This window comes from Lissotriton helveticus, chromosome 10 (assembly GCF_964261635.1).
Source record: "Lissotriton helveticus chromosome 10, aLisHel1.1, whole genome shotgun sequence".
Classification (NCBI taxonomy): domain Eukaryota; kingdom Metazoa; phylum Chordata; class Amphibia; order Caudata; family Salamandridae; genus Lissotriton; species Lissotriton helveticus.
The window spans coordinates 352,454,107-352,480,913 of record NC_136071.1 but is presented as its reverse complement, the minus strand read 5'-3'; the positions used below and the strand labels follow the sequence as shown (position 1 = coordinate 352,480,913).

At 46.8% G+C, this 26,807-nt stretch overlaps 1 protein-coding gene across 3 annotated transcripts in view; it reads left to right on the top strand.

Moving 5' to 3' along the window:
- LOC144783812 (cyclic nucleotide-binding domain-containing protein 2-like) overlaps window positions 1–26,807 on the top strand; it is an 832,431-nt gene that overhangs the window by 198,116 nt on the left and 607,508 nt on the right. For all 3 annotated transcript variants that reach the window (XM_078662559.1, XM_078662558.1, XM_078662557.1), the window contains exon 3: window positions 7,576–7,653. In XM_078662559.1, coding sequence (XP_078518685.1) covers window positions 7,576–7,653 — 78 coding nt within the window. The remainder of the gene's footprint in view (window positions 1–7,575; window positions 7,654–26,807) is intronic.

Below are 26,807 nucleotides of genomic sequence, written 5' to 3'. Positions count from 1 at the left end.
AATTTAGTTTATTCAAACAAGCAAGAATTTAGCATTTATTTAGTTCATGTTAAAATAAAATAAAATTAGAAATCATATTACCTTGCTCTGTTACAAAGAAATAACAGAGTTGCACGAGTCTCAATCTGTCTCTCTATTCTCCTTAACGCCTCAAAACAAAATCTCTGCATACGATCATCTTCATTGCTCCAACAATTAAAGTTCAGAAATATTTTAAAGTCTCTAGCACCATAAAATAGTTCAAACCAACAGCATGTCATGGTGCAAAATAAATCCAAAGAGACAGCCTTTATTACCCTTTTCGAATGAGCTCTTTTATACCCTTTTTCACTAACTATCTGACTAAAATTGAAACTTTTAGGGTCCACAGTTCATTCTGATTGGTCCATTAGTGGGGTGACAACATTCACCTCATCCAACCTTGACAGAACCGGTTTTCCAAATTGCACAGTCATTTTCACCTGTTCCCACAAATGTCATCTCCATGTTATACTTTGTCATTCAGTTCATTAGAAACAAAAGCATCCGTTCCCATATTCTCAGATGCAAAACAATTCTTGGCATCTTCTTGCACTCTTAGGTCAGGCTGACCTTGACATCGCTCTCTCTGTGTACCAGGCTCTCCGCTGATTTAGCCATTTGCCTCCAGCGCGTGCGTAAAAGCTCTCTCTTTCAATCAGCAGCCATCTTATTTTTCACGTCTGGGCCACAAAGGCCTCAATGAGAACTAGTGCGAAAACAAACACAATAGAATGTTAAAATATAGAATTATAGTTTTTTTCTGTTAACCTTCCACCATTCTAATATTCCCTATTAGGAAGTTACCTAGCAGAAGCATACATATAGCTTTATTTACTTACCAAATGCATTTATTTTCTTTTTGCCACGATAAGACATACACATTGATAGAAGCAAAACAAACATGCTGTTTTCGTATTATAGCACTATTTTAGTATGACTCATTCACAATTGTTAATAAATTAGCCTTTGCAGTCAGGGATTAATACCCACGTGTAATATTGATGTCTTCAGTGCAATTTTGTTGGTTAATTATTCATCCTTCAAACGATTAATTTGATTATAGTTATGCGAGTGTAACTTCACAGGGGGTACACAAAATGTTTGTCTCACCTCTGCTCTATCACTACCATGCACTTAAAATAAACATGGAGTCTTGCTACCACTCTCCATTCGTACAGCATGCACATGACAGGCACACACTGATGTTAATTCAGGGTCTGGGCATTCTGCTCAAGCTGAACGTTACTCAACTGGGACCAGTAGGCACAACACTCATAGCTCAAGAGGGAAAAAAGTCTGTTTAAGACTGTTAATAAGATGCGCTGCCACCATTGCTTAATGTATATTTTCCAGGACATGGGCAGTTGACTAGAACGTTGACTTGGCTTACCTCTACAGAACTCAGAGCCAGGACCTGGGCCTTATGGTCATTTACAAGACCAGGCCTTTGCATACATGCAGGATTATTGGGTGCACTGGGACAACAATGTCACCAAATAACCGACAGCAGCTATTTGGATAAATAACGTTTAAAAAAAAAAACACAGCTGTGACGTCTCTAGGCCAGTTTGCACATCTATACCACCATGCAGTGGTAATTTATGTTTTAACAGTACTCCTGACTATTCCACATTCCCGTGATCACAAACACCCTCTCATTGCACCACCACGTTTCTTTCAATCTGTATTAAACATAACATTTGTTGGCTGTAGTTTAGCTATATTTACTATTTTTTATATTTATTTTGTCCATTCATTAAAACTTTGAAAAGCCTCTTTTGCTTTAAAACCTTTCACATAATCCCTCATTTAGGTTAATAGGACTCACCAGTCTGAATAACTGGAAAATCCTTGGCATGCATGAAAAATAGAATTGCAGTGGAGCGGATCTGCCTGGTGCTTGGCTCCATGTAAAAAACTATTAAACTAATAGAGACAGTGTGTGGAGTCCTGTGGAACCTCACAGATAAGGAGTTCGGTTCTAATGTAGAAGGGGGCATGAAGACCCTTTGGGACCAAACCGAGAGGAATGAGCCAAGCTAGTTCAGCGCCAATCCACAAAGGCCCCTTTTCCAATGTATTACATAGAATAAAATGGTTATTGGTGTCAAATACTTCCGACAGATCGAGAAAAATCAACATGCTGACTCCATCACCATCTGAACCAACCGTAGATCAATAGTGAAAATGCCCAGCCCAGCTGCTTGCTCTGGTGGATGCAAAAGTAACATTAGGCATCTTTCAAGATGTTACTCTCACCAACTATATTACAACTGATTCCGCAACATTTTTTCCAATATCTTAGATGTCTGTGGCAAAATGGTTTTATTCACAAAGTTGTGCCATGTGTTTTCCGTGTCACAGGAGTTGCACAGCCTCATGCAAGATACAGTGTTTGTGTGGGGAAAGATGAAAGGGGAAGCACACGGGCAGCAATTTATGTATTGAGGTTGAATTTATAATTTGGGTTTACGCACAGCATATGTTGGTGTTGAATTTTTGTGATACATAAATGACATGGTGTTAATGGATGTATTTTTTTAATAATTGTAGATACCCCTGAGGAAGGTCAACAAGACCGAAATGCATTTGGTGAAGTAAATTAATGGATTAACGAAGTTTATACACGTGCCTGTGGATAGGCCCGGATGGGCAATTCGTGATCAATTAATATGCGTGAAAATTTGGAAACTTATTGTCTGTGACGTGACGGAATAACATGAACAGAATATTGAATAAATAATCGGATGAACTATAGATTAGCATTGAGTACGTGTTTAATTTGGATACAAACGTGCATGAGGCTGTGCAACTCCTGTGACTCGGAAAACACGTGTCACAACTTTGTGAATAAAATTGTTAGAATTGTGCACTTAAAGGAACGTAGCGCACTTGGAGTGGATGCACGCCAACATGGAGTAAAATGATAAGGTTAACATTAAAAGAAAAAATAGGGTGTGCTGCAGACTCTTTTGAAATGAATTGTGGCAAAAAGGTGGCAGGCCTAAAGTTGGATGGCTAGGTTGGATCTACCCTTGTATTTTCATGAGTGATTACCATAGCTTTCGTAAAGTTCACTGGGCCTGACCATGACTCTAAAGAATTTGGTAAACTAGATAGAGGTGGCAGTGAGGCTAAAGACAAGCTTGTAGCCATAGATGCTGGCATAGATCCAGCTTTAATTCAGATTTACCTTCTACACTGATTGCCAAGATCTGTAGCTAAGCCTCTGTCTGTTCAGCTGCATGAATATCTAAAATCGTCTTGTCAAAGACGTTTGAGAGAGCTGTACAACTCCTGCAATAGCCTGATCTTAATGTAGCAAGATGTCTGACTGGCAAAACGTTCTCCAATTCCAAATTTCCTCTTTTTGAGGATTAGCTGCCTCTTGAATGTACCAAGGAAAATGCTCTATGAGCACTCCGCATCTCATCTTTACAAACATCAAGTGCTGGCCATTGTATTACATTTACATTTTACATCGTGTCCTTTTTCTCCTGTATTTCTTCCTCCTGGACCTCTCAGCATTCTTGCTCTGAGTCTTCAGGCCAACTGGGTAGGAAGAATACCATCAACACATTTTTATTCCATGTGACATGACTTTAAGTGCAGCAGGGACTAACTCATCTATGGTGGATTTAATCCATTCAGTCAAACACGGATAGTCATGAGGGATGTCTGCTTTTGCAAAGAAAGTAAAACGTTGTGGCCCATTCTCATTTAGGATATGGCTAATGTTGGGCACTAAGAACAGACTTTCCACTTTTAAACCCACATTGGGCTTACTTTCACAATGGATATCAAACCAGATGAAGCAAACACTACTTGGTGGCCCCAGGAATAAGACCATTATTGTGAAATATTGCGATTGAAACAAACGCTGTTTTTTGCAATAATATTGGACAAACATGTAATATGTAGAAAGGATATGTTTATTTGAGGAGCCCCCTCACTGAGTCCCAATGCATGCATGTCTTGCACTGTGCATGAGAGTGTGTCATTGAGACTTCTGGTGATTCCATTATTGGAACCATGAATGTGCCTCATCAATGCCTCTTTATGTCATTGGCTGTGACCCAAATGTGCCGGTTTCAGTAAATCTATCATTGACCGGTAAGGCGGTGGTTCGAGGGGTGGCCAGAGGATTGGTACACGCCAAACGTGCAGACCAGGTCGCCCAACTGGTACAATCGGAATCCCGGGCGGTGCAGCTGGAGCTTGCCCAGCTAGCTGATGGTACTGGCGACTCCTCTAGGCAATTGGCGCTGGTTCGAGACGAGATTCGTCGGATCTCCCTGGAGTCGGACAAAATGTTTTGGCGCTCCTCGGTGGCACGCATCTACGGCTGGGGGGATAAGAATGGTAAACTTCTCCATAACCTGGTGTCCTACCCCAAGGCCGACCGTATTATCCCGGAGATCCGGACGGTCACAGGGACCCGCCGAGTGACCTCATCAGCCATCGCACAAACCTTTGCGCACTACTACGAGACCCTGTACGCATCGCATCCCCCCAGTTCCTCCTTAGCTGGTCTAATGGAAGAATCTGGTACCCACCTGCCATGCCTCTCCCGAGAGGCCGCAAAGGCCCTGGACAGCCCCTTCACCCCGGAAGAAATTCACAGGGCTATCTCCCTGCTGCATTCCGGCAAGACGCCTGGACCTGACGGGTTCCCCCAGGAGTATTATGCTATCTTCCGGGATGACCTGGTTCCCCATTTGACGGAGCTTTTCCGTCAAGTAACCAAGGTGGGATCCTTTCCAGCTGAATCCGATGTGGCCACCATCGTGGTCATCCCTAAGACACAGCCTCCCTCCCTAGACTGCTCGGCTTACCGCCCGATCTCACTGATCAACACAGAAATTAAAATTTCCGCCCAGCGACTTCGACCTTTGCTGTACGATCTGGTCCACCCTGACCAGTGTGGCTTCATGCCAGCTAGGGGCACCCGCCATTGTATTCGTCGCCTCCATCTGGCATTGGCCCATCGTCATCGGCTGTCCCCCTACCTGGCGCTGCTTCTCGTGGATTTCGAGAAAGCCTTTGACACGATGGACTGGGGGTACCTGAGCGATGTCCTGGAAAGAATGGGTTTTGGCCTCCCCTTCCGCCGTCTGATCCGGGTTCTTTATCGTAGCCCCAGAGCCCGGGTGCTCGTCAATCGTGAGCTGTCGGAGCCGTTTCCGATTCGGAGAGGCACCCGTCAGGGCTGCCCTCTCTCAACACTTTTATTCGTTTTGGTGATGGAGCCCCTTGCTGCACTCATCCGACAGAGCCCCCTTATCAAGGGTTGGGCCTGGGATCAGAGTATAAAAACCAATAAGCTAATACTGATGTATATTCTAAAAATCAAGTAATAAATCGTTTACAAATATGCATCTCTATCTATCATTATGTGACAAGTCTTTATTAATGTGATTCAATATCTAGCAGTTGAGTGTTCACCTTACATTAATGCTTTTGTGGGGTTGTCAAGTATTTGACTGACTAATCTATAGACCTTTTCCTAAAAATAATTTATTTCCCTATGTATAGCAAAAGTCAATTAGACATATAGGGGTCCCCATTTTTCAAAATTGGGCCTGGGATCAGAGCCAGGTGGATAAAATCGCCCTATACGCGGACGATGTCCTGCTCTACCTGGAGGACCTGGAGCATTCCGGCCCCAGAGCTCTAGCGGCCCTCGCTACGTTCAAACAGGTCTCAGGGCTTCGTCTTAACCCGATGAAATCCACCCTGGTCCCCCTGCATCCCTCCCGGGCATGTTTTGACTGGCAGGCGGTGATCCCCCTCCGGAGGTAATCATTCAAATACCTGGGTGTCTGGTTGACCCTCCTCCCAGAAAAGGAATGGGCCCTCAATATCGCCCCCCTGGCTGCCCAGATGAAAGCCGACCTCAGGAGCTGGCAATCCCTCCCCTCAACCCGCTGGGCAGGAGCGCCCTTTTCAAAATGATGATTCTCCCCCGCTTTCTCTACATTCTACAGAACACTACGGTACATCTTTCGGGGGCTTGGTTTCGGGAATTGGACAGCACACTCACCCGATTCCTGTGGGGTGGTGGGCGCCTGAGTTTGTCCCTGTCCCATTGTCGGGTTCTCCCTTTTGATGGGGGCATGGGTGTTACCAATCTTCACCTTTACTATTTGGCCACAAGGCTCATCGTGATCCATGACTGGTTTGCGGGCGGCTGGTCCGACCCGGCTTACCGGGTGGAACTCAGTACCCTGGATTTTGCACAGCTTCAAGGATTCCTCTATGGCTCCCCGGTGCCTCAGGCCTTGCCTCCAGTTACTAGGATGGTGATTACAGCCTGGCGCGCAGCCCTTAGACAAGTGAGATGGGACCGGAGGCTAACTAGACAGACACCGTTATGGCATGGCACCTGGCTGTGGGAGGTCTCGTCCCTGGGAGGTTTTCGTCGCTGGGATTTAGTGGGGATTTCGCTCCTCGGGGATGTGTGGGTGGGTGACCATATGCGCTCCTTTTCGGACTTGCAACGCACACATGCCCTCTCCCACTCCCAGTTCTACAAGAACCTACAACTCCGCCATTCCCAACACACACACCTCCCAGCACCTGCCGCTCTCCCGGAATTCAGCCCCCTGGAAGCTCGGGTAATGATGGGCAACCAGGGTAGGGGAGGTGTGTCCCGTATATACGAGCCCTGGTAAACAATAGTCCTGCTTCCCTGGACCGGCTTAAGGTGTGTTGGGAGAGGTGGGTAGGTCCTCTAGATGATGCGGACTGGCGCGACGCCCTTATGGCACCCAAAACCCTGACTACCTCCTCTAAGTTACTCCTGGTCCAACTTTATTACCTCCACGCAGCGTACCTTACCCCAGCTCGGCTTTTCAGGGCCGGCTTGAGAGCCTCCCCGGCATGTGTGCGCTGCGACTCTGCCCCTGCAGACTTCTACCATGTAGTGTGGCTATGCCCGGCCTTAGAGCCATTCTGGAAGGGGGTGGAGCACGAGCTAGCACAGACCCTGGGGTGGGAGGTCCCCATGACCCAAAGCACCTGATGTTAGGGGTGTTTGATGGCATAGATGGCTCTAGGGCTGACAAGCGTTTCCTGGGGACCGCCTTGGCGGTGGCGAAGAGAGACATAGCGGCCGGTTGGTCCCAGGCTGCAGCTCCGACGCTGAGGAAGTGGAGGCGGGGCGTGGATTGATGTGGGGTCCAGGAAGAGTCCCTCTTTGAAGCCCGGGGTTGTCTGGAAATGTTTAACAGGGTGTGGGGCAAATGGTTCGGCGTGTTACCTTCTTGAGGGACTCAGCCTCAATATGCTTAAATGTTCATTGGATACTAATGTAACCACCCAGGCGGGACTTACTGTGCCTGTGTTGCCGCCACAGAGGGGAAGGTTTTTAACGTTCTTGTGTAATGTGCTACCAATGAATTTATGTGTTTCAAAAATTTCAATAAAACTTGGTTATCAAAAAAAAAATCGATCATTGACATTTTTGTATACAAGAGAAGAGAAAGAAAGCAAAAGTCTGATTTTCTTCATGCTCTGAAACCTGTCAATTTGTCTGGTTGTGTTTCATTTTAGGGAAAGAATGCCAGCAAACGCAAATCAAAGAAGAAAGGTCTTGCTTTCGACTCAAACAACTTTAAGAGTCAATATGAGGTGAGGAATCTTAATTTGTGATACGGAGAGGGCTCTGTGGTAAACACTTTCACATTGTTTCATCCAAAGCAATTTATTAAGATAGCTAAAGCCCATATACTTTAAAGGCCAGAAAGAGGTGAGTGAGAATGGGGGTGCTGTAGGGATTATGGTTATTTTATATGAACACTACTCTGTATAACACTATTTACTGTGGTTCATTCAGAGCAACACCTACAATATAGGTGTGTAAATGAAATCTAATGTGGGTGTTGTGAGCTGCATTTACGCTCCCAAACCAAAGGAAACTATATGATGATGGAGATGTTATTTCACAGCAGTTAATACCTGGCAACATATAAGGAACATATAGAATTTTAGATTGATAGCTGTCCTTGATTGGATGTTTTCCAGCGAGGAGCTCCAAGTGACATCACTTAGACTGAGGAGTTAAACTTGAAGTCAGATGGAACCCTCAACTACCAGGGAAGGCGACGGTTCAGCATTTGCTAGAGCACAAGCTTCATGCCAAGTTTTCACCGCTCTGCCATCAGAGCATAAAAAACTCAAAACTCTTTTTTTCTCATGTCTCATGCCAGAGCAATACATAACCAGAGACAGGTTAGTGTTAGATTCCTTACCATAGAATATTCCCAGTCGTCCGACTGGATCCGGAAAGTTTTCGTCAGCAGTACCCCTGCGCGTCGGTAGGCGTCATCTGCGGCTCCGCGTCCGTCGTCAGCCTCGTGATCGCCGGGATGACGTCGGCTGACTACTTAGACGCCGCCCTCGCGTGCTGACGTCAGTTCTTCTTTTTTCCACGCCAGCAAGTGCAGATCCGTGAAGAGCTAGTACCCTAGTCACTTTTTGACAACATTTTTGGCCTATTTTGGCTATCTTTTTTGAGTCGATTTCACTCCTGGTGCCGGTAGAGATGCCTGAATTCAAACCGTGCGATGCCTGTCACCGCCTGATGTCGGTGACCAACCCCCACCGCCGGTGTCTCTACTGCCTAGGGGTGGACCACGACCACAAGTCGTGCCCCGACTGCCGGGCCTTGACGTCGAAGGCTAGACAGGAGCGGTCCCACAAGCTATTCGAGCTCCGCACCGTTCGTCGGGCTCCAAGTCCTCGCATTCAGGTAAGTGAGGCACTCTAAAAAGAAGTCAAAGAAGCAACATCGCTCTTCAGACTCCCCTCGCCGGTCGCGCGACTCGGCTGAGGGTTCGGGTGGCACCACCCGCGCGGCTCCGCCGGAGCCGCAGGCTTCGCGTCCGGTCCCATACCCTTCGGTCCCTGGACTGCATGTGACGCCGGAGGAGGTACGTGATTTCCTCGTTGCCATGAGGACTCATTTCCCTCCGTCGAGGCCTGTCGGCGCGCCTTCGGGCCCCTCAGACCCAACGAGAGGCCTTAGGGAGCCGGTGGCTTCGGCCCCGGCGCCGTAGTCGACTTCGGTCCCGACGGTGCAGGGCCCCGGGGGATCCATGCCTGGATCCCGGTTGACGCCAGTTGACCTCACGACTCCTCCGCTAGCGCCGACCCGGATGGTGTCATTCCCGGCGCCGTCCTCGGACGCTGCCGTCCCCAGTTTCAGTCCGGGTCCGGCGTCGGAACGGCGCCGTCTCCGGCGTCGATGGGTGAGCAATTGATCTATGACCTGGCTCCGTCATTCCTGCCTTTTTATCAGGACACGGATGAAGGGGAGGACTGTAATGGGTCTGAGGACCCTCTGGCACAGTAGTGCCAGTTGAGACAGGTCTGGGTAGACGAGCTAGGGGGTGCCAGTGGCCTTGACACTTCGCCTGACACTGGCTTCATTTCTCCTCCCTCCGTGGCTACGGAGGAGGGTGCTACCTATGGTGTGTTGTTGCGCAGGGCAGCCAAGGCCTTGTCTCTTGAGTTCCCTGCTGCGGCCGTGAGGGCTAATCTCCTCACCGAGGTGCTTCAGCCACTAGTAAGCTCTTCGGAGCCTCTGCTGCTGTTCAATGAGGCCCTCACAGACGTTCTGATGGGCACCTGGTACAAGCCCTTCAAAGTGCCCCCTGTGGATCGGAACGTGGCCCGACGCCACCGCCCGGCTCCGGGCGACCCCTGCTTTCTGTCGGTACACCCCACCCCCGAGAGCCTGGTGATCCAGGCCTCTACGTCCCAGACCACAAGCCCGACTGCCCCTCCAGATCGGGAATCCAAAATGTTTGGCCAGTTTGGGAAGAAACTGTTCTCCTCACTTAGGCTGGGGTTGCCGTCTATCAACACCGCTTGCCTTTTGGGCCGTAACACCCACTCCTTGTGGGATAGGGTTGCGGACGTGCTGCCCCAGTGTCCGGAGGAGGCCCAGGCACAGCTCACCCAAGCTCTTGCTGAGGGGCGAAATGCAGCACGTCATTCCATCAGACGTGGGATTGATACCACGGACTCGCTGGGCAGAGCAATTTCCACAACGGTGGCGATCCGTCGCCACGCCTGGCTGAGGTCTGCCAATTTTTCTGGGGATGTCCAGTCCACGCTCATGGACATGCCCTTCAATGGGCGTCGCCTTTTTGGCGACAACGCAGACGTTTCAAGGACTCCAGGGCTACGCCCAAGTCCTTGGGCCTGTCGGGCCAGCCCCGGCAAACTTCTGCTTTTCGCCCCTTTCGTGGCTACTCCCACTACTTTCTGGTTCCGAGGAAGGGCACAGGGGGCCTGCGCCCTATCTTGGACCTCCGGAGCGTCAACGGCTTCCTCCGCAAGGCGAAGTTCAAGATGCTGACTTTAGCTCAGGTCCTGGCTGCCCTAGACCCTGGAGCCTGGATGGTAGCGTTGGACTTGCAGGACGCATATTTCCACATAACCGTCCTGCGGCCCACCGGCGCTACTTGCAGTTCACGGTAGACACAAGCACTTTCAGTTTACCGTGCTACCCTTCGGACTCACCAGTGCCCCTCAGGTGTTCACGAAAGTGATGGCGGTGGTCGCAGCTCATCTATGCAGATCAGGGGTTCCAGTCTTCCCCTATCTCGACGACTGGTTGTTGAAGGCGAGCTCGCCCCAGACAGTCGTCTCCCACCTCCAGACTACAGCCGATCTCCTGCACTCGCTGGGGTTCTCCATCAACGTGCCGAAGTCACACCTGTGCCCCTCTCAGAAGCTCCTCTTCATCGGAGCGGTTCTGGACTTGGCGTAGTTTCGGGTTTATCCTGCCGAGGAGCGGGTGTGGGGTATTCAGCTCTGATCCCAATCTTTCAGTCTTTATCTCGAGTTTCAGTCAGGCTGATGCTGCGGCTCCTGGGGCTGATGGCCTCCTGCATCCTGCTGGTACATCACGCCAGGTGGCGGATGCGGGCTCTGCAGTGGGACCCAAAGTTCCAGTGGGCACAGCATCAGGGCAACCTGTCCGACCACGTCCTGATCTGGGAGGGCACTGCAAGACAGTTGCAGTGGTGGCTCACGGACGCGATTGGGTCAGTGGCAGATCCCTTTCCCTTCCCCAACCGGAGCACACAGTGGTGACGGATGCGTCCCTCCTGGGATGGGGGGGCGCATGGGAGAGGCGAAGATCAGAGGCCTCTGGTCTCCGGCGGAGTCCCGGCTCCATATCAACCTTCTGGAGCTGCAGGCGATCCGACTTGCACTGAAGGCATTCCTTCCCTCTGTCCGGGGAAGTGTAGTGCAGATGTTCACGGAAAACACCACTGCCATGTGGTATTGCAACAAACAGGGTGGGGTGGGGTCGTGGACCCTTTGTCAGGAGGCTCTGGGCCTCTGGACATGGATGGAACACCAGGGCATCACCCTGGTCGTTCCACACCTGGCAGGTTCCCTGAAGGCCAGGGCAGAGGAACTCAGCCTCCGGTGCCTGATGGATCACGAATGGCGTCTGAACTTGGGCATGGCGCAAGGTCTCTTTCTGCAGTGGGCAGAGGCTTGGTTAGATCTATTCGCCACCGAGGAGAAGGTGCAATGTCATCAGTTGGGCGCGTTGGAATTTCCAAGCTTGGCAGTTCGGGCTGGACTGTTCCCATAAGGCACAGGGTCAGACTGATTTGCATATAGCCATGTCTGAACTGGGGTGGCCGCGTGAGCTAAAGAATGGTGATGGATTAAACCCAGATCAGTTGACTGGGGGTGAGTGTTTGATTTGCTCAAGCGCTCCGTCCATCATCCCCTTTCGCATCGCTTTGTTCGCCCTAAGTGTGGCAGGGTATGCTCAGACGTGAGTCCCTTGCTCACTTGGCCACTGGATTCAAGATAGCCTGGCTGATGAGGATTATGAATCCGAAACCGGTCCCAGGATGCTTGTTTCCGTTCCAGGGAAGACATGGCTTGGCAGTTTGGGCTGGACTGTTCCCATAAGGCACAGGGTCAGACTGATTTGCATATAGCCATGTCTGAACTGGGGTGGCCGAGTGAGCTAAAGAATGGTGATGGATTAAACCCAGATCAGTTGACTGGGGGTGAGTGTTTGATTTGCTCAAGCGCTCCGTCCATCATCCCCTTTTGTATCGCTTTGTTCGCCCTAAGTGTGGCAGGGGATGCTCAGACGTGAGTCCCTTGCTCACTTGGCCACTGGATTCAAGATAGCCTGGCTGATGAGGATTATGAATCCGAAACCGGTCCCAGGATGCTTGTTTCCGGTCCAGGGAAGACATGGCATGGCAGTTCGGGCTGGACTGTTCCCATAAGGCACAGGGTCAGACTGATTTGCATATAGCCATGTCTGAACTGGGGTGGCCGAGTGAGCTAAAGAATGGTGATGGATTAAACCCAGATCAGTTGACTGGGGGTGAGTGTTTGATTTGCTCAAGCGCTCCGTCCATCATCCCCTTTTGTATCGCTTTGTTCGCCCTAAGTGTGGCAGGGTATGCTCAGACGTGAGTCCCTTGCTCACTTGGCCACTGGATTCAAGATAGCCTGGCTGATGAGGATTATGAATCCGAAACCGGTCCCAGGATGCTTGTTTCCGGTCCAGGGAAGACATGGCTTGGCAGTTCGGGCCAGACTGTTCCCATAAGGCACAGGGTCAGACTGATTTGCATATAGCCATGTCTGAACAGGGGTGGCCGAGTGAGCTAAAGAATGGTGATGGATTAAACCCAGATCAGTTGACTTGGGGTGAGTGTTTGATTTGCTCAAGCGCTCCGTCCATCATCCCCTTTTGTATCGCTTTGTTCGCCCTAAGTGTGGCAGGGTATGCTCAGACGTGAGTCCCTTGCTCACTTGGCCACTGGATTCAAGATAGCCTGGCTGATGAGGATTATGAATCCGAAACCGGTCCCAGGATGCTTATTTCCGGTCCAGGGAAGACATGGCTTGGCAGTTCGGGCTGCACTGTTCCCATAAGGCACAGGGTCAGACTGATTTGCATATAGCCATGTCTGCCCTGGGGTGGCCGAGTGAGCTAAAGAATGGTGATGGATTAAACCCAGATCAGTTGACTGGGGGTGAGTGTTTGATTTGCTCAAGCGCTCCGTCCATCATCCCCTTTTGTATCGGAATTTCGAAGGCGGCACTCGCTCGGCGGCGCTTTTTGTCATGAGTGGAGCTGCGGTCTGTTGTACGCCTTTCCGCCTATACCACTTCTGCCCAGAGTGCTGAAGAAGATCCGACGCAAACGGGCCCAAGTCATCATTGTGGCTCCGGACTGGGCACGAAGATATTGGTATCCCGTGCTACTCGGTATGTCAGTCGATCCCCCGATTCATCTGCCTCTTCAGGAGGACCTTCTGTCGCAGCAGAAGGGGACGGTCCCCCACCCGAACCTGTCCAGTCTCCACCTACATGCGTGGAGATTGAGCGGCGACAGTTGAGGCCATTTGACTTGCCTCCTGAAGTCTGTGATGTGATTCTGGCAGCCAGGCGTCCCTCCACAAAAATGGTATACGGCTGCAGGTGGAACAAATTTGTGGCATGGTGCACAGCAAAGACTGTGAATCCCCTTTCTGCCCCTCTTTCAGAGGTTCTCCTTTTCATTCTTTCTCTTGCCTAGCAGGGCTCTGCTCTGGGCACTATCAAAGGCTATCTCTCAGCCATTTCAGCTTTCTTAAGGCTTCCTGATCAGCCTTTTCAAGTCCCCTGTTGTAAATAGGTTCTTGAAAGGCATCACACACATGTTCCCTCCTGTTCCTTTCTTGATGCCTCAGTGGGACTTGAACTTGGTACTTACTTATCTGATGTGCGCTCCCTTCCAGCCACTTGATAATTGTTCTCTTCGTCTTCTGCCGCTTAAAACTGCTTTCCTGGTTGCCATCAGCTTTGCCAGAAGAGTGAGTGCGCTCCAGGCTCTGTCTTCTAAGCCTCCTTTCCTCTCTGTCCATCCGGACAAAGTTGTTCCGAGGATTCTTCCTTCTTTCCTGCCCAAGGGGGTTATGGCCTTTCACATCGGGCAGTCCATCACCTTGCCCACCTTCTTTCCGCCTCCGCATCCCTCGAAAGAGGAAGAGAGGCTCCACCGTCTGGACCCAAAACGTGCGCTCTCCTTTTATCTAGACTGCACTCGCCAGTTCTGGGTGGACGACCAGCTCTTTGTTGGTTACGTGGGCGCTAAGAAGGGACGGGCGGTGCACAAGCGGACCATCTCTCGATGGATCGGCTTGTGCATCAAGGTCTGTTATTCCTTGTTATTCCACTCGGGCCACGGCGGCTACTACTGGCCTGGGTCGGGGAGTCTCCTTGCAGGACATCTGTCAGGCAGCTACGTGGGCCTCGCTGCACACATTTGCTAAGCACTACTGCCTGGACAGCCAAGCCCGGAGAGATGGCTTTTTTAGCTGTTTCGTTCTCCAGGACTTCCTGGTGTGATCTTGTTTCGCAGACCCACCACCGGGGTAGGTATGTCTGGGGTATCTATTCTAAGGTAAAGAATCTAACACTAACCTGTTTCTTTCAGAAGCACAAGTTACTTACCTTCGGTAACGATATATCTGTAAGAAACAGTAGTTAGTGTAAGATTCCTTACCGCCCCACCCATCCATCCCGTTCTGCGAACCGATATCTAGGGTTAAGGTATCTCCCTTTGAGGGCCCTAGTTTCATGGCACCAGTGTCGGTTTCTTGCATGGCTCTGCATTTCTGGCGCCGAAAGCTATGTACAGAACTGACGTCAGCGCTCGAGGGCGGCGGATAAGTACTCCGACGATGTCATCCCGGCAATCACGACGACGGACACGGAGCCGCATACGACGCCTACCGACACGCAGAGGTACTGCTGACGAAAACTTTCCGGATCCAGTCTGAAGCCTGGGGATGTTCTAAGGTAAGGAATCTAATACTAACTACTGTTTCTTCCAGAAATATCGTTACCGAAGGTAAGTAACTTGTGCTTCACATCCAGTGTTGGGGCTGAAAAATCCCACTCCTAACATGGTTATTTGCATCACTCCAGTAATATAATAATTCACACAGACAGATAAAATAAACCATCTGTCCTTGTCTGCTTCGTATCCCTTTTTCTGACTTCACTGAAATCCAAATGCAGACAAACCATAGATAATGCCTGCACTCTAGGCTTTTTTTGGCTGAGATAACCTCATCTTTGCAATGAGAGTGCTAATGTTTCTTTACGCACGTAGGACTGTGTTGTGATTGGAAGATGACTTCTTTTCAAGTCCCTAAAGAGGAGTTCCTTTGGCTTGTTTTAAGGAATGTACAGCTAGTAAGAGAGGTATGTAAATTCTGATAATACTAGGAGCTATGCTGGTGATAGTGCCCATCTTCTAATAAGTCTCAGAGATGTCTATAATATATGTTTGCTACTGGAGATCAATTGATGAATTACTTGCATAAACAATTTTGTAGCAAGTGATTCCCCAAGCTAATAAGGGAGAGAAATAAATAAATTGGAAAAGGCTACCAGTGATAATCTCACTAGCACAACAGTCCTTTCTGCCTTATTTAACAGTCCATTTCATAATCAAGTCTTTACCTCTAGACTCCCCAAGAGAAAACCGAAAATTTAGACCATCATTCCAGATGACCAAACCCTTTATTAAGTGGAGTTCCAGAAGGGGAGTAGAGAGTATGGATGTGGCAGAATTTCCCACTAAATTTCTCCATAAATTATTATTTGAGGAAGGATAATAGTTGTCACGTTTTGAGGTTCCCCTCATTGTGAGCTTGCTTATCAACCACAGATAGTGTGGAATGGTTCTTCTCTATTTGAACCATATTAAAGCTGGAGTTGTTTCACTGCAAGGGCATATAGGGTATGTGGAGCCGCTGAACTGTTCACAAAATATTTTTGTATTTCACAATGCACATAGTCATACGGTGAAGATGCTTTAAAGAGGGCAGCAGAGTTGATTTGTATAAATTCTCAAATAAGGGCTGCCCAAGCTATCACCACTTAATCTTGGAGAAAACTAATTTGTTATTTGAAGTAACCTACTGGTCAACATACTTGACAAAACATTGGTGTTCTAAAGAATGGGTAACGGTGGCCATTGCCCAGGGTCCCCACCATCCAAGAGACCCCCTTGTAAAGTGATTTCTCTGTTACTCGCTTCTGTCTCCTTCACATTTCAAACTTTCTCCTCCTTTCTGCTTACCTCTACCCCTAACTCCGTGTCTCTACCTATGCTTCCCTCATTACTCTCTACATTTATGTTTATCACCTTCTCTCCTCTGTCATCTATCTATCCATACCGGACTTCCCCCATATACACCTCTCTACTTCACTATCTACCAGTCTCTAACTTACTCATCACCTCACCTCACCCTCCCTCTATCTCATCTCTCTCTGTAAAATATGCCTCTCTACCACACCTTCCTCTACTTTTATCTCACATTCTTACCTCTCTATCACTGTTAGTGCCTACCTCTACATTTCTACCTCTCTTCCCTCTTCCACCCCTCACAGTGCTCTCTACTTCTGTCTTTCTACATGTCTCTGTCTCAGCCCTCTATCTCTAACTCACCACTTCCTCTCTTCCTTGTCCTGTCTTTCTACCTGTGTACGAATATCTTCTCTTACTTGACATCATCTTGCTCTCTCTCTACTTCACCTCAGCTCTGTTTCTACCCGTGACCCCTTCCACTCTAATATTTTCACTACTTTACTACATTCTTTATCGGACCATACTTTCTCTACCCCAGTTCTTGTTTTGACACTCTCTGTACTTCACCACTGATTCTCTACCTTGCATTTGTCTATAAGTCTAGTCTATGAAAACCACACATCTCAACCTGTCCACCTTTCCAGAGTGTCTTCCCAGCCGGAGTACCCGTAAAAAATGTATGCCACACACGGAGCTTGGTATCATGCGTCTTTATTTATCTGCGTGTAATTGCAAACTCAGCATTCTAACGCAACCTTCACTGCAATACACTCTATCCATTATATCTTAGCTCTACGGAGTTTATCAGGAGCCATAAGGGTTCTGTCATTGGTAACTCTCAAGAAACTACATCTCCCCCTCTGTAAAACAAAAACTTATCAATTTGACAAAATATATACATTTAAATCTCTTCAATTAATCTGTTTGGTGCTTTAATTTTTCGACCTGAACATGTCGTGGGGAGTTGAGACCTGCCACCATCATGATCCAAGAGCTGCTTGGATGGTGAAAAGGCTGCAACAGTCCTGGGTGCTTCAAAGTCAGTCTCTCCTTCACCATGGAGATCTAGTGAACTATGCATCAACTGCCGAAAGTGAAGAGAGTCTCTGATAATAGACTTCAGAAGGTGCTGGGCAGTGCCCATGTGTCCTTTGGTCGACACCACATAGAAAGGTTCTGCATCAAAGGGAGTATCAGACTTTCTTTTCTGCATCTGATTTGCAAGCACTTTCTCTCTGGAAGACCATATTTTTCACATGTGGTCCTTGGTCAGCATATGTTTTCATCTTTTGTTCCTGAGCCAAGTCCCTCATACAAGTTGTATTTTCATCTCTTTCTGTCTGTTTGGTCAAATGGGATATCTTGGTTGTCATTGTTTTCCCGAACATCAATGTTGCCGGACTTTCACTGGTGGCCAAGTGAGGTGTTGAACTGTAAGCTCTCAATTTAGAGTTTAACACAGTTTGTAACTTAAGCTTTTCAAGTGTAGCATGCTGCACAGCTTTTTTTAGCGTACTCCTAAATCTCTCATTCAGTCCGTTGGCCTGAGGCCACAGAGTAGTGCTCTTTTAATGCTTTTTACTCAGATACTCTAAGAAGTCTTTGAGCTCCCGACTATGAAAAGGCAGTCCGTTGTAAGATTTTAGGATGGCTGAAATATCCCATGTCGCAAAGATGCCATCCAGTCTCTCAATAACTCATTCTTGAGTGGTGGATGAGAGATCCTCAATTCATTGAAATCGAGAGTAATCGTCCACAATCACCATCAGGTGATGTCCATTGTCGAGTGGACTGAAAAATTAATTGGCTATTCTCTACCAGGCATACTTCGGGAGTGCTGACATGTTTAGGGTGTGTTGAGTAACTTATGTAGATAGGCAGTTGCATAGATGACCAGCCTTTAATTCCTTCTCAACTTGCTCATCAAGATAGGGGAACCAGACTCGGTCTCTGAGAGCGTATTTTGTGGCAACAATTCCCCTATGTCCTTCGTGGGCCACTTCAGTCATTTTCTGCGCAGACTCTCCTTGGAATCAAGATTCATGTCGCTTGCAAAATGACTCCCTCTTGAATTATAGACAGTTCATCTTTGACATTTCTATATTTTCGATATTCATCCTCACTGGTAAAAGGACTAGTGTGCTGGTTCCACGACTGATGTGTAATTGTACTCTTGTAGCCGTAGTGCCAAACGTTCAATGCGAGGAGGCATCTTGGCCATTGTATTGCTAAATATTGTTAGAACAGCTCGATGATCATTTACCAGCATGAAAAGCTTTCCATACAGTAATTCATGGAAGTGTTCACCTTTTTTCAGGTTGTGAGTAACCACGTTCTGGTTGGGGCAAACTCCTACTTGCTTACACCACAATATGCCTTCAAGCATTCGGGTGTCCACGGTGCTGTGCAAGAATAGCACCAAACCCAACTGGGCTAGTGTCAACAATAACCTCTGTATGATGTTGCCGATTGAAATAAGTAATTTCCGTAGCATTCTCAGTGGCTTGTTTGATTTTATTAAAACTGTTCTCTCATTCATGTGACCACTGAAATGAAACATTTTTCGTCCACTCTCTCAATGGAGCACTTACAGCGGAAAAGTCTCTTCAATATCTAGCACAGTAGCTGGCCAGGCCAAGAAATTAATGCACCATTGAAACAGATTGTCGGAGATCAGCATTTGAAAGCGCTTGTACTTAACAGGATCAGTTGTCATACCCACATCAGAAAAGATATGACCAAAGAATTTTAACTTTGCCCTACGGAACTCCCATTTTTCTGCATTCAAAGTCATACCTGCATCTTTCAGTAAACTGCATACTTGTGTGAAAGCTGTATCATGCTGTTTTTTGGGTAGCTCCGAAAACCAATATGTCATCACTGTAATTGAACGTACACATGACAGCCTATATGATACGTCGAATGAGGTCTTGAAAAGGTTCTGCAGCTGATGACACACCACGTCGAAAGCCTGACTGAGCCTTGATCAGTCTCAGTCAGGCTTTCGGCCTTTGCACAGCACCGAATTAGCTCTGGTCAATGTAACGGACAATATTTGCATGCTGGCGGACGACAATCAAGCAGTCATTCTTATACTGCTTGACCTGTCCGCCGCTTTTGATACCATTTCCCATCAAATCTTGCTGGATAGACGCTCTATAGGCATCCAGAACTCAGCATTGGCCTGGCTTCAGGACTTTCTCAGAAACAGGACACAAACAGTTAAACTGGGACCTTTCTCCTCCAAGACCACTCAAGTCACCAAAGGGGTATCACAGGGGTCATGTCTCAGTCCTTCTTTATTCAATATATATATTGCCCCTCTCGCGGCCCTTCTCAGGAAGATTGGGTTTATCCCAATCTCATACGCAGATGATACACAACTTATCCTCTCGTATAAGAAAGACACACCGGATATCCAAAAGTTGTTTCAAGAAGGGATGAGAGTTATAACTTCCTGGATGAGCAGTAACTTCTTACAGCTCAACGCAGGGAAGACAGAAGTCATACTCTTTAAGGACGCCATCACCAGCTGGTCCCCCAGTTGGTGGCCTGATGACCTGGGTTTTTCTCCTCAGCCAAAGACAGTTGTCAAAAACTTAGGGGTGTTAATGGACAATGACCTCAATATGGACGAAAATATAGAGGCAACAAAAAAAGCTTGCTTTTTTGCTCTTAGCCTCCTTCGGAAAGTTTTTCATTTCCTACCGGTATCCACACGCAAAACCCTGGTCCATGCCCTGGTACTCAGTCGCTTGGACTTTAGCAATGCCTTGCTGATTGCCGCTAAGGAGTCAGCTCTGCAAGGCCTGCAGGTGATACAGAATACTGCGGCCCGCCTGGTAATCGGAGCACCCTACCGTACCCCTTCACTCCCTCTGCTGCGAAAACTCCACTGGTTGCCAGTTTGAAAAAGAATACAATTCAAAATCTGTTGTATCGTCTTCAAGGGCATAAACCAGATAGGGCCGATGTATCTCGCAGATAAGTTGGTGAAATATATCCCTCCCCGCTCCTTTCCCTCCGAAGGAAAGGGCCTGCTAAAGGTCCCGCGTATAAGATATGCCCGATTGGGTGGAAAGTTCTTATCATATCTTGCCCCTAAACTATGGAATCAGCTACCCCCGGAGATCCGTCTAACTCCCAACTACTTAGGATTCAGAAAAAAGCTCAAAACACTACTCTTTTAATTTGGTTGCCCGTCCCTGCAGCTGTCCTCAGCGCGGAGATACCCCACTTGGGGTGATTCAGGCGCTTTATAAATGACGTAAATAAATAAATAAATACATAAAACATAGCATTTTGTATCGAAACGGACCAACATGTGTAGAAAAGGTTGTAAAGAACCTGCAGTTTTCTTCAAGTTCCAACTGAGGATAACCTTTATTTAAATCAAGGCGAGAGAAAACCTTTGCACCATTTAAATGTGTTATATCAGCAATATGTGGACCTGGATGTCGTTCATGTTCAATTGCTTTGTTTGCCTGATGCATGTCAACACATATGCGTACTGCTCCATCACCATTCTTTTCGGGCACTACCACGAAAGGAGAAACCCAGGGCTTTGGACCAGTAGAACGCTCTTATATACCATGTTTAAATAATGATTCAAGTTCTTTTTCAACAGCATATTTTAATTGAAAAGCAATTTGCTCATGTCTTTGAGCAACCGGACGTACATCCTCATTAATATGCAACTTTACTTTCATAGTCTTAAGTTTTCACAAACCATGAAACAACAAAGGAAACTGACTTAATATTTCATGGTCAGCATTCATGTTGTAGTTCACAGAAATAAGTCCCATATCAACAGTTATGATGAAGCTGAGTAGACAGTCACAGGACGCTGCCCTATGAAGCACAAGGGTAGGGGCTAGCATCGTGTTTTTCTTGTTTTTCATTGTCGCTACAAATGAAACGTAACTTTTTAAGGGTGTTGATGCAGGCCATGTACACACTTTGGTTTTCAATGGCATAAGTTGTGGTAAAGGATGCAATTCTTTAAATTTCTCCTCAGACAAAATGCTTATCAACGCGCCATTGTCGATAATGAAAGGTATCACAAGCCACTTATTTTCAGTGTCATTTTCAGACAATGTTTGAACGACTTTGGTGCTTTTTGCATGTCGACTTTACTTTGACTGACATTTCTCTTCACATGCAGCTAGTCCAACATGCGCACTTATTTGTGAAGTAAACATCGACATGGCGCAAACATCTTCTTCACTTTCACTTGACACTGATATGGAGGAACTGTTTGACAATGATTTAGATAACAATTGACTTTGTCCAGTGCCAATTTGTTGTACCTGACGTCCTCGCGGGCCTTGTGGATGCTTCCAGCAGCCATTTTGTCTTCGAACTGTGATATACTTGTTTTTCCCTTTGCTTTACACACCATGATGAAATGGTTCTCCTTCCCACAGCCTTCACATATCTGTCGTATGGCAAGACATTTGTTTTTTTGTGGAAACAAAAATCCACATCTAAAACATAGCTTCTTGTACATGTGTATACATCACCTTGTGTCCTTCAGTCTTTTGCTTTGACTTGCTTTTCACACTAATGACTGATTCATTCTGGAAACTGCTGGCCTCAATGTCAGCAGCTTGTTGATCGGCACGCTCTTCAGCTCTAGCAGCCATTAAGACTTGTTCCAAACTCAGAGTTTGTCTCAGCATTCTCTTTTTTAAGGAATCGGACAAGCAACTGTCGGTGACTCTGAGATGTATGACTTCTTTATCGTTATAATAATTGAACTTACAGTGTTTGATGAGTGCGTTGAGTCTCTAAAAATTAATTGATGGTTTTGCCAACTTTCTTTTGTTCTTGACAGAAAATATATATTTCAAAGTCAATATTTGGCATTGTATTGAATTTGAGATGCAGGTTTCGTTAATCTGACAATATGTGATTTCTTTGTCAGTTTAGGACACTTTCTTTATGACCTCATTTGTGCCATCACCAGCAAGATTTTTGAAGTATTTGATCATCTTTTTGTTATCAGACTCTTCAAGTGAATCAATGAAATCTTCAAATGTCTCTATCCTTGTAGTCCATCGTCTGCCAATATTTTGATTTTTGGTGGTATGGAATGGTGATGGTTTCAACAAAGCGGCCACATTGTAACCATTTATGGTAGTGGGTGCCACTGAGGGTGGAGTTCTCTTTTGCACTGTCTGCAGTCCGTTAGGACCCGAGTCATCTGTACCATCACTGAGGCCCTGTGATGTGCTCGCCTCTGGATTTTCATGGACAGTCTGTGGAAAGGAGACCTCGCTCCTGGTCTCCATTGGAGCCCCTCACTTTCTCTGAGACCTTTGGTGTTGTTCTGGGCTGCCACCCAGCAGTTTTGATAGAATACCACTACAGGTATTGGACAACTCAGTAAGTACAACCCCTGTGCTTCTTCTTAGGTCTCTTTGCCCACCACTGAGGTTGTAGAGCACTTCCGTTTCAAGGCTCTGGTAAGGACATTTACAGTATGTGAGCGTCTGCTTTCAACCACTGCGCTCCTGTGCACTTGGCTGTTGCTTTTTTTTTTTAAACATATTTTATTTGTCAAAAACACTTATAGGGTGGACCTCTGTGACCCAGAGACTTCTGTAGCATCAATATACATCATTGTGACTTTGACAATCAATATTCTCATATACACAGGAGAAGTTAAAGGGCATTGCAGTTGAATCAAAACAGGAAGGAAAAATATACAACACCCCCTCCACCCCTCACCCCCATCGCACTGTCGACCATTCAAGAGCAACATAATCAATCAGTGCCACAAACCTACGTTCACTATGTTTAATTTCCAATGGGCTTCTATCCCACCACGTGTGCATGAGGGGCACACCAGAGGAGAGGGGAAAAATTACATCCAGTCTGGGCACTGGGTAGGGGCAAGTTCCAGCTCCAGGCCACGATAGTCCGCCCAGCGCTTCCACATTTTGTAGTGTTTACGAGGAAACCCCCTTGCCACAAAAATGGGAGCCTCCAAACCCATACAAAAGTCTAGGCTATGCTTCCATGCAGAGACGGAGGGCGCCACAGTTGCATTCCAAGCCCTGGCAATGTCTTGTTTGGCTGGAGTAAAACCTAAAAGCATAAGATAGCGTTCATAAACATTGCCCCAAATACCTTCCATGACATGCAGGAGAACCAACTTTGGCAAACAGGGAAGATCCCAACACAAAACTTCTGAAAGGCAGGTTATGACCCCCTCCAAAACCGTGCCAGCCCGGAACAGCGCCACACCGTATGTAGCAAGGCACAACGAAGACACACCGGGGAAGCCACCAGGCCCGCCCTACACAGCCTGACTCTGGTATAATACACCCTCTGGAGGTATTTAAACTGGATGAGCTGAAGGCTCATTGCGATGGTCGCCCGACGCAGGGAGGCCAGAGCCTCTGACCAATCTTCCTCCTCCAACGGGCCCACGTCATCCTCTCAAACCTCCCGGAGATGCTGCAGGAACGGGGAGCTATGCGTGTCCAGGGACTGGTAAATTTGGGAGATCTTGTGGTCCCACAGATCTCACATCAATACCTTTGCTTCCACCGGACTGAACTCCGCCAGTGCCTCTAGTCCCTCTAAGCTGGAGGAAATGGCATGTCGGAATTGCATTTCAACACGGGTCTCTACATAACATCCCCCAAAGTAGAAATCCCGATAGCGTCCCAGTCGCGGAATCCAGGCAAAACCGCCAGCTGTGGCAGGCATCCATTGTGCCATAGAGGGGTCTTCTGGGTCAACCTGTTCCACCTGCCTATCCTCCGTAACGTCTGCCTGCAGATATGAAAGACAAGCTGTGTGGCAGACAGCAAGGAGCACCTCAATGGCACGGAGTATAGGATCGTATGTAAGGTATGATCTCCCATACACCGTCGCTCAACAGCTCGCTTTGTATTTTTCTTGACATCTGGTTGGCCTCAACCTAGCAGCACTTGTAATCGCAGTGTTATCACTCCATACTATGTATGGCTCTATGTTGCGTAGTAGTGCAGTACCTTAATATATGGCCGGACTAACAGTTTCTCGACCAACGACATGCAGATTCTTTGTAAATACTTTCATTTTCAAAGCATCAATTTTGCACACGTTTCGCACACAAGTAGTTTACCTGGACCTTGGCAAAGTCTCTCAGAGAGCACTGTTAATCTTTGGGTCGCTTAGCCCCTATGTCATTGCCTTTAGTAGAATCTTCCCAGCTAGGGTACGAGTAAATGATTATGCCACGCATGGAGCTTGGTATCACATGTCTTTATTTGTCTGCGTGTAAGTGCGATCTCAGCATTCTAAAGCAACCTTCACTGTAATACACTCTATACATTCCGCTATAGCTCTACAGTGTTTATCAGGAGCCAAAAGCGTTCTGTCATTGTCATTGCAAGACACTACAATTTCTTCTCTCTGTCTGTAATTCTCTCCAGCTTCCCTCTTTTTTACCTTATCCTTTTCTCTACCTCACTCCCTTTCTCTACCTTTGTCCATATCTCTAGCTCTTGATATCGCTCTACTCCCTACCTCACTCCTAAACAATATGTAGCTCTCTGTCTATTTTTCTATACCTGCCTCTTCTTCTTTCTACCTCATTCTGGCTTCCTTGCCTTCCTCTCTTTTGCTTCCGCCACTTCCTGCTTCATTTATCCCTCTACCATCTCTATGTCTACCTCCCTTCTCCCTCTACTTTACCTCTTTCACTGTGGTCTCATTATCTCGCTTTCCTTTTTCTGTCTCCAGACCCCCACATCCCATGATTTGCTTATTCAGCAAAGGTGGAGGTCATTGTCCAGCCAAAGCAGTATACACATAGAAAAACAGGATGAGGGACAAGCCAGCAGGAGATAATTAATTCTCAGGGCTGTGCTTTGAGGTTGTTGCAGTGAGAACACAAGTTGTGAAGATGGATTTATTTTTCATTACATATAGTCATTATTTAGGTGACAACTTCAAGCGTAATAAACATATATTTAATTTAATATTATGCACCTGTCCCCTAAACATCTTCAAATGTACTCTTACAGTTCCCATCCTACATTGGAAGGAATGGGATTGTTAGACCAACACCAAATATTGTTGCAAAAGACAACGGACCATATGTACCAACACATTTCACAATAGGTACAGAATGATTGAGCAAAACCCTTTGATACACCAGTCCAAAAATTCTTGAAATGTGTCTTTTTGGTACTATTTGGCTGCAGGATGCCAGGCAGCTTCAGCTTTCAGGAGTGTTTATGGGTCGCCTTTTCTACAAAGTTAATATTTAATTTAATATTGTTTGGCATCATGAGATCTTGAATTAACTGACAATGCTTAATAAATGTAACGTTTTTTCAAACGAGGGAAGCCAAAATATACCTTGCTTGGCACCCCAAAAACCATTAGGGTGACATTGTGTAAAGAGGATGTAAAAGTCAACTCATAATAGCATAGCTAGGAAGTTATTTTGCTATATGCCCTAAACCATTGCTGCCTAACCTTCTTATTGTATCATAATGCTGTAGTCTTACATCCATCCCAGGAGCCAAAGCACTTCTGGGTAGACAAGTAATAGGTTACTCTTAGGTGCTTGTGTGTGGATTTATAATGTTGCTGGTACAGGAAGAGTTTGGTGCTTGAGGTCTTCAGGGGTGCTCTTAATGTGTCACGCTGAACCTTTAGGTCTACTTATGCATGGTTTGAAGCAACAAAGAATAAAAGATAAGGCTAATGATCCCTTTGCTGTAACTTGTTGCAAGGCAGTGGGTGTTCAGAGTTGCCATCATGGGACAAGAAACTTGTCAGGCATGAGCCCTGAATGGGTGCTCTAGCAACGTAACAGCAAGTTTGTTTTTGCTCTTGGAGACATGGATCAGTGTTATAGTGTTATTTCCAAAGTGCTGGATTTTAGTCCTTCTGGGTTAAAGCTGTGTCTGTGTCTTGGGTGTGCTGGATAGAGCTTAATGGTAAATTGTTAAAAAGAGTGTGTTTCCTCAACTATTATTTTGTATGTGAAGCTTGTCACCCTGCTTTACAATAGTTAATGTTTTTTTGTATCTGAACATGGCTATTTGCAAATTTTGTTTGGATGGAGGTGCATGAAAAATCAAACTAGGAGTAGAAAGCTATGCCTTGCACTAGTGACGGGGTGGTGTCTCGTAGATTTTCAATACCATTAAATATCGTCTACTGTAAGATACCTGAAGTTTTTCATTGATCAGATTTTGCACCCTGACTTTGATATGGCTAGTCTTCAATTGATGACTTACTCACTTCCCTTGAAGGGGAATAGAATCTAATTTCAAAGACCCACGTTTAAAACAAAATGGTTCATGATATTTATTGGAGGACAAACTTAATCCATGGAACCAACTAGGTCTAAGTTTGAAAATTCCATGGTTTCACAAGTCAAATTCATTCCATGGTCGAATAGTTTGCAAGCTCAATTACTGGTGTCATGTAAAGGAGACGTAGGCATCTATTACGTGTGTCTCCGTAATCCAGACACTGGCAACCCCCATCTATTTATGAGGGTCTCTACCGAACAGATATACTCGACCATAGAAGTTGCCTTGCTATAATCCAAGCCGGGATGTCAAGAACTTGCTTCAACCTCAACATAGAAAACGGAATTCTCTAGGGTTTCACATAGATTACT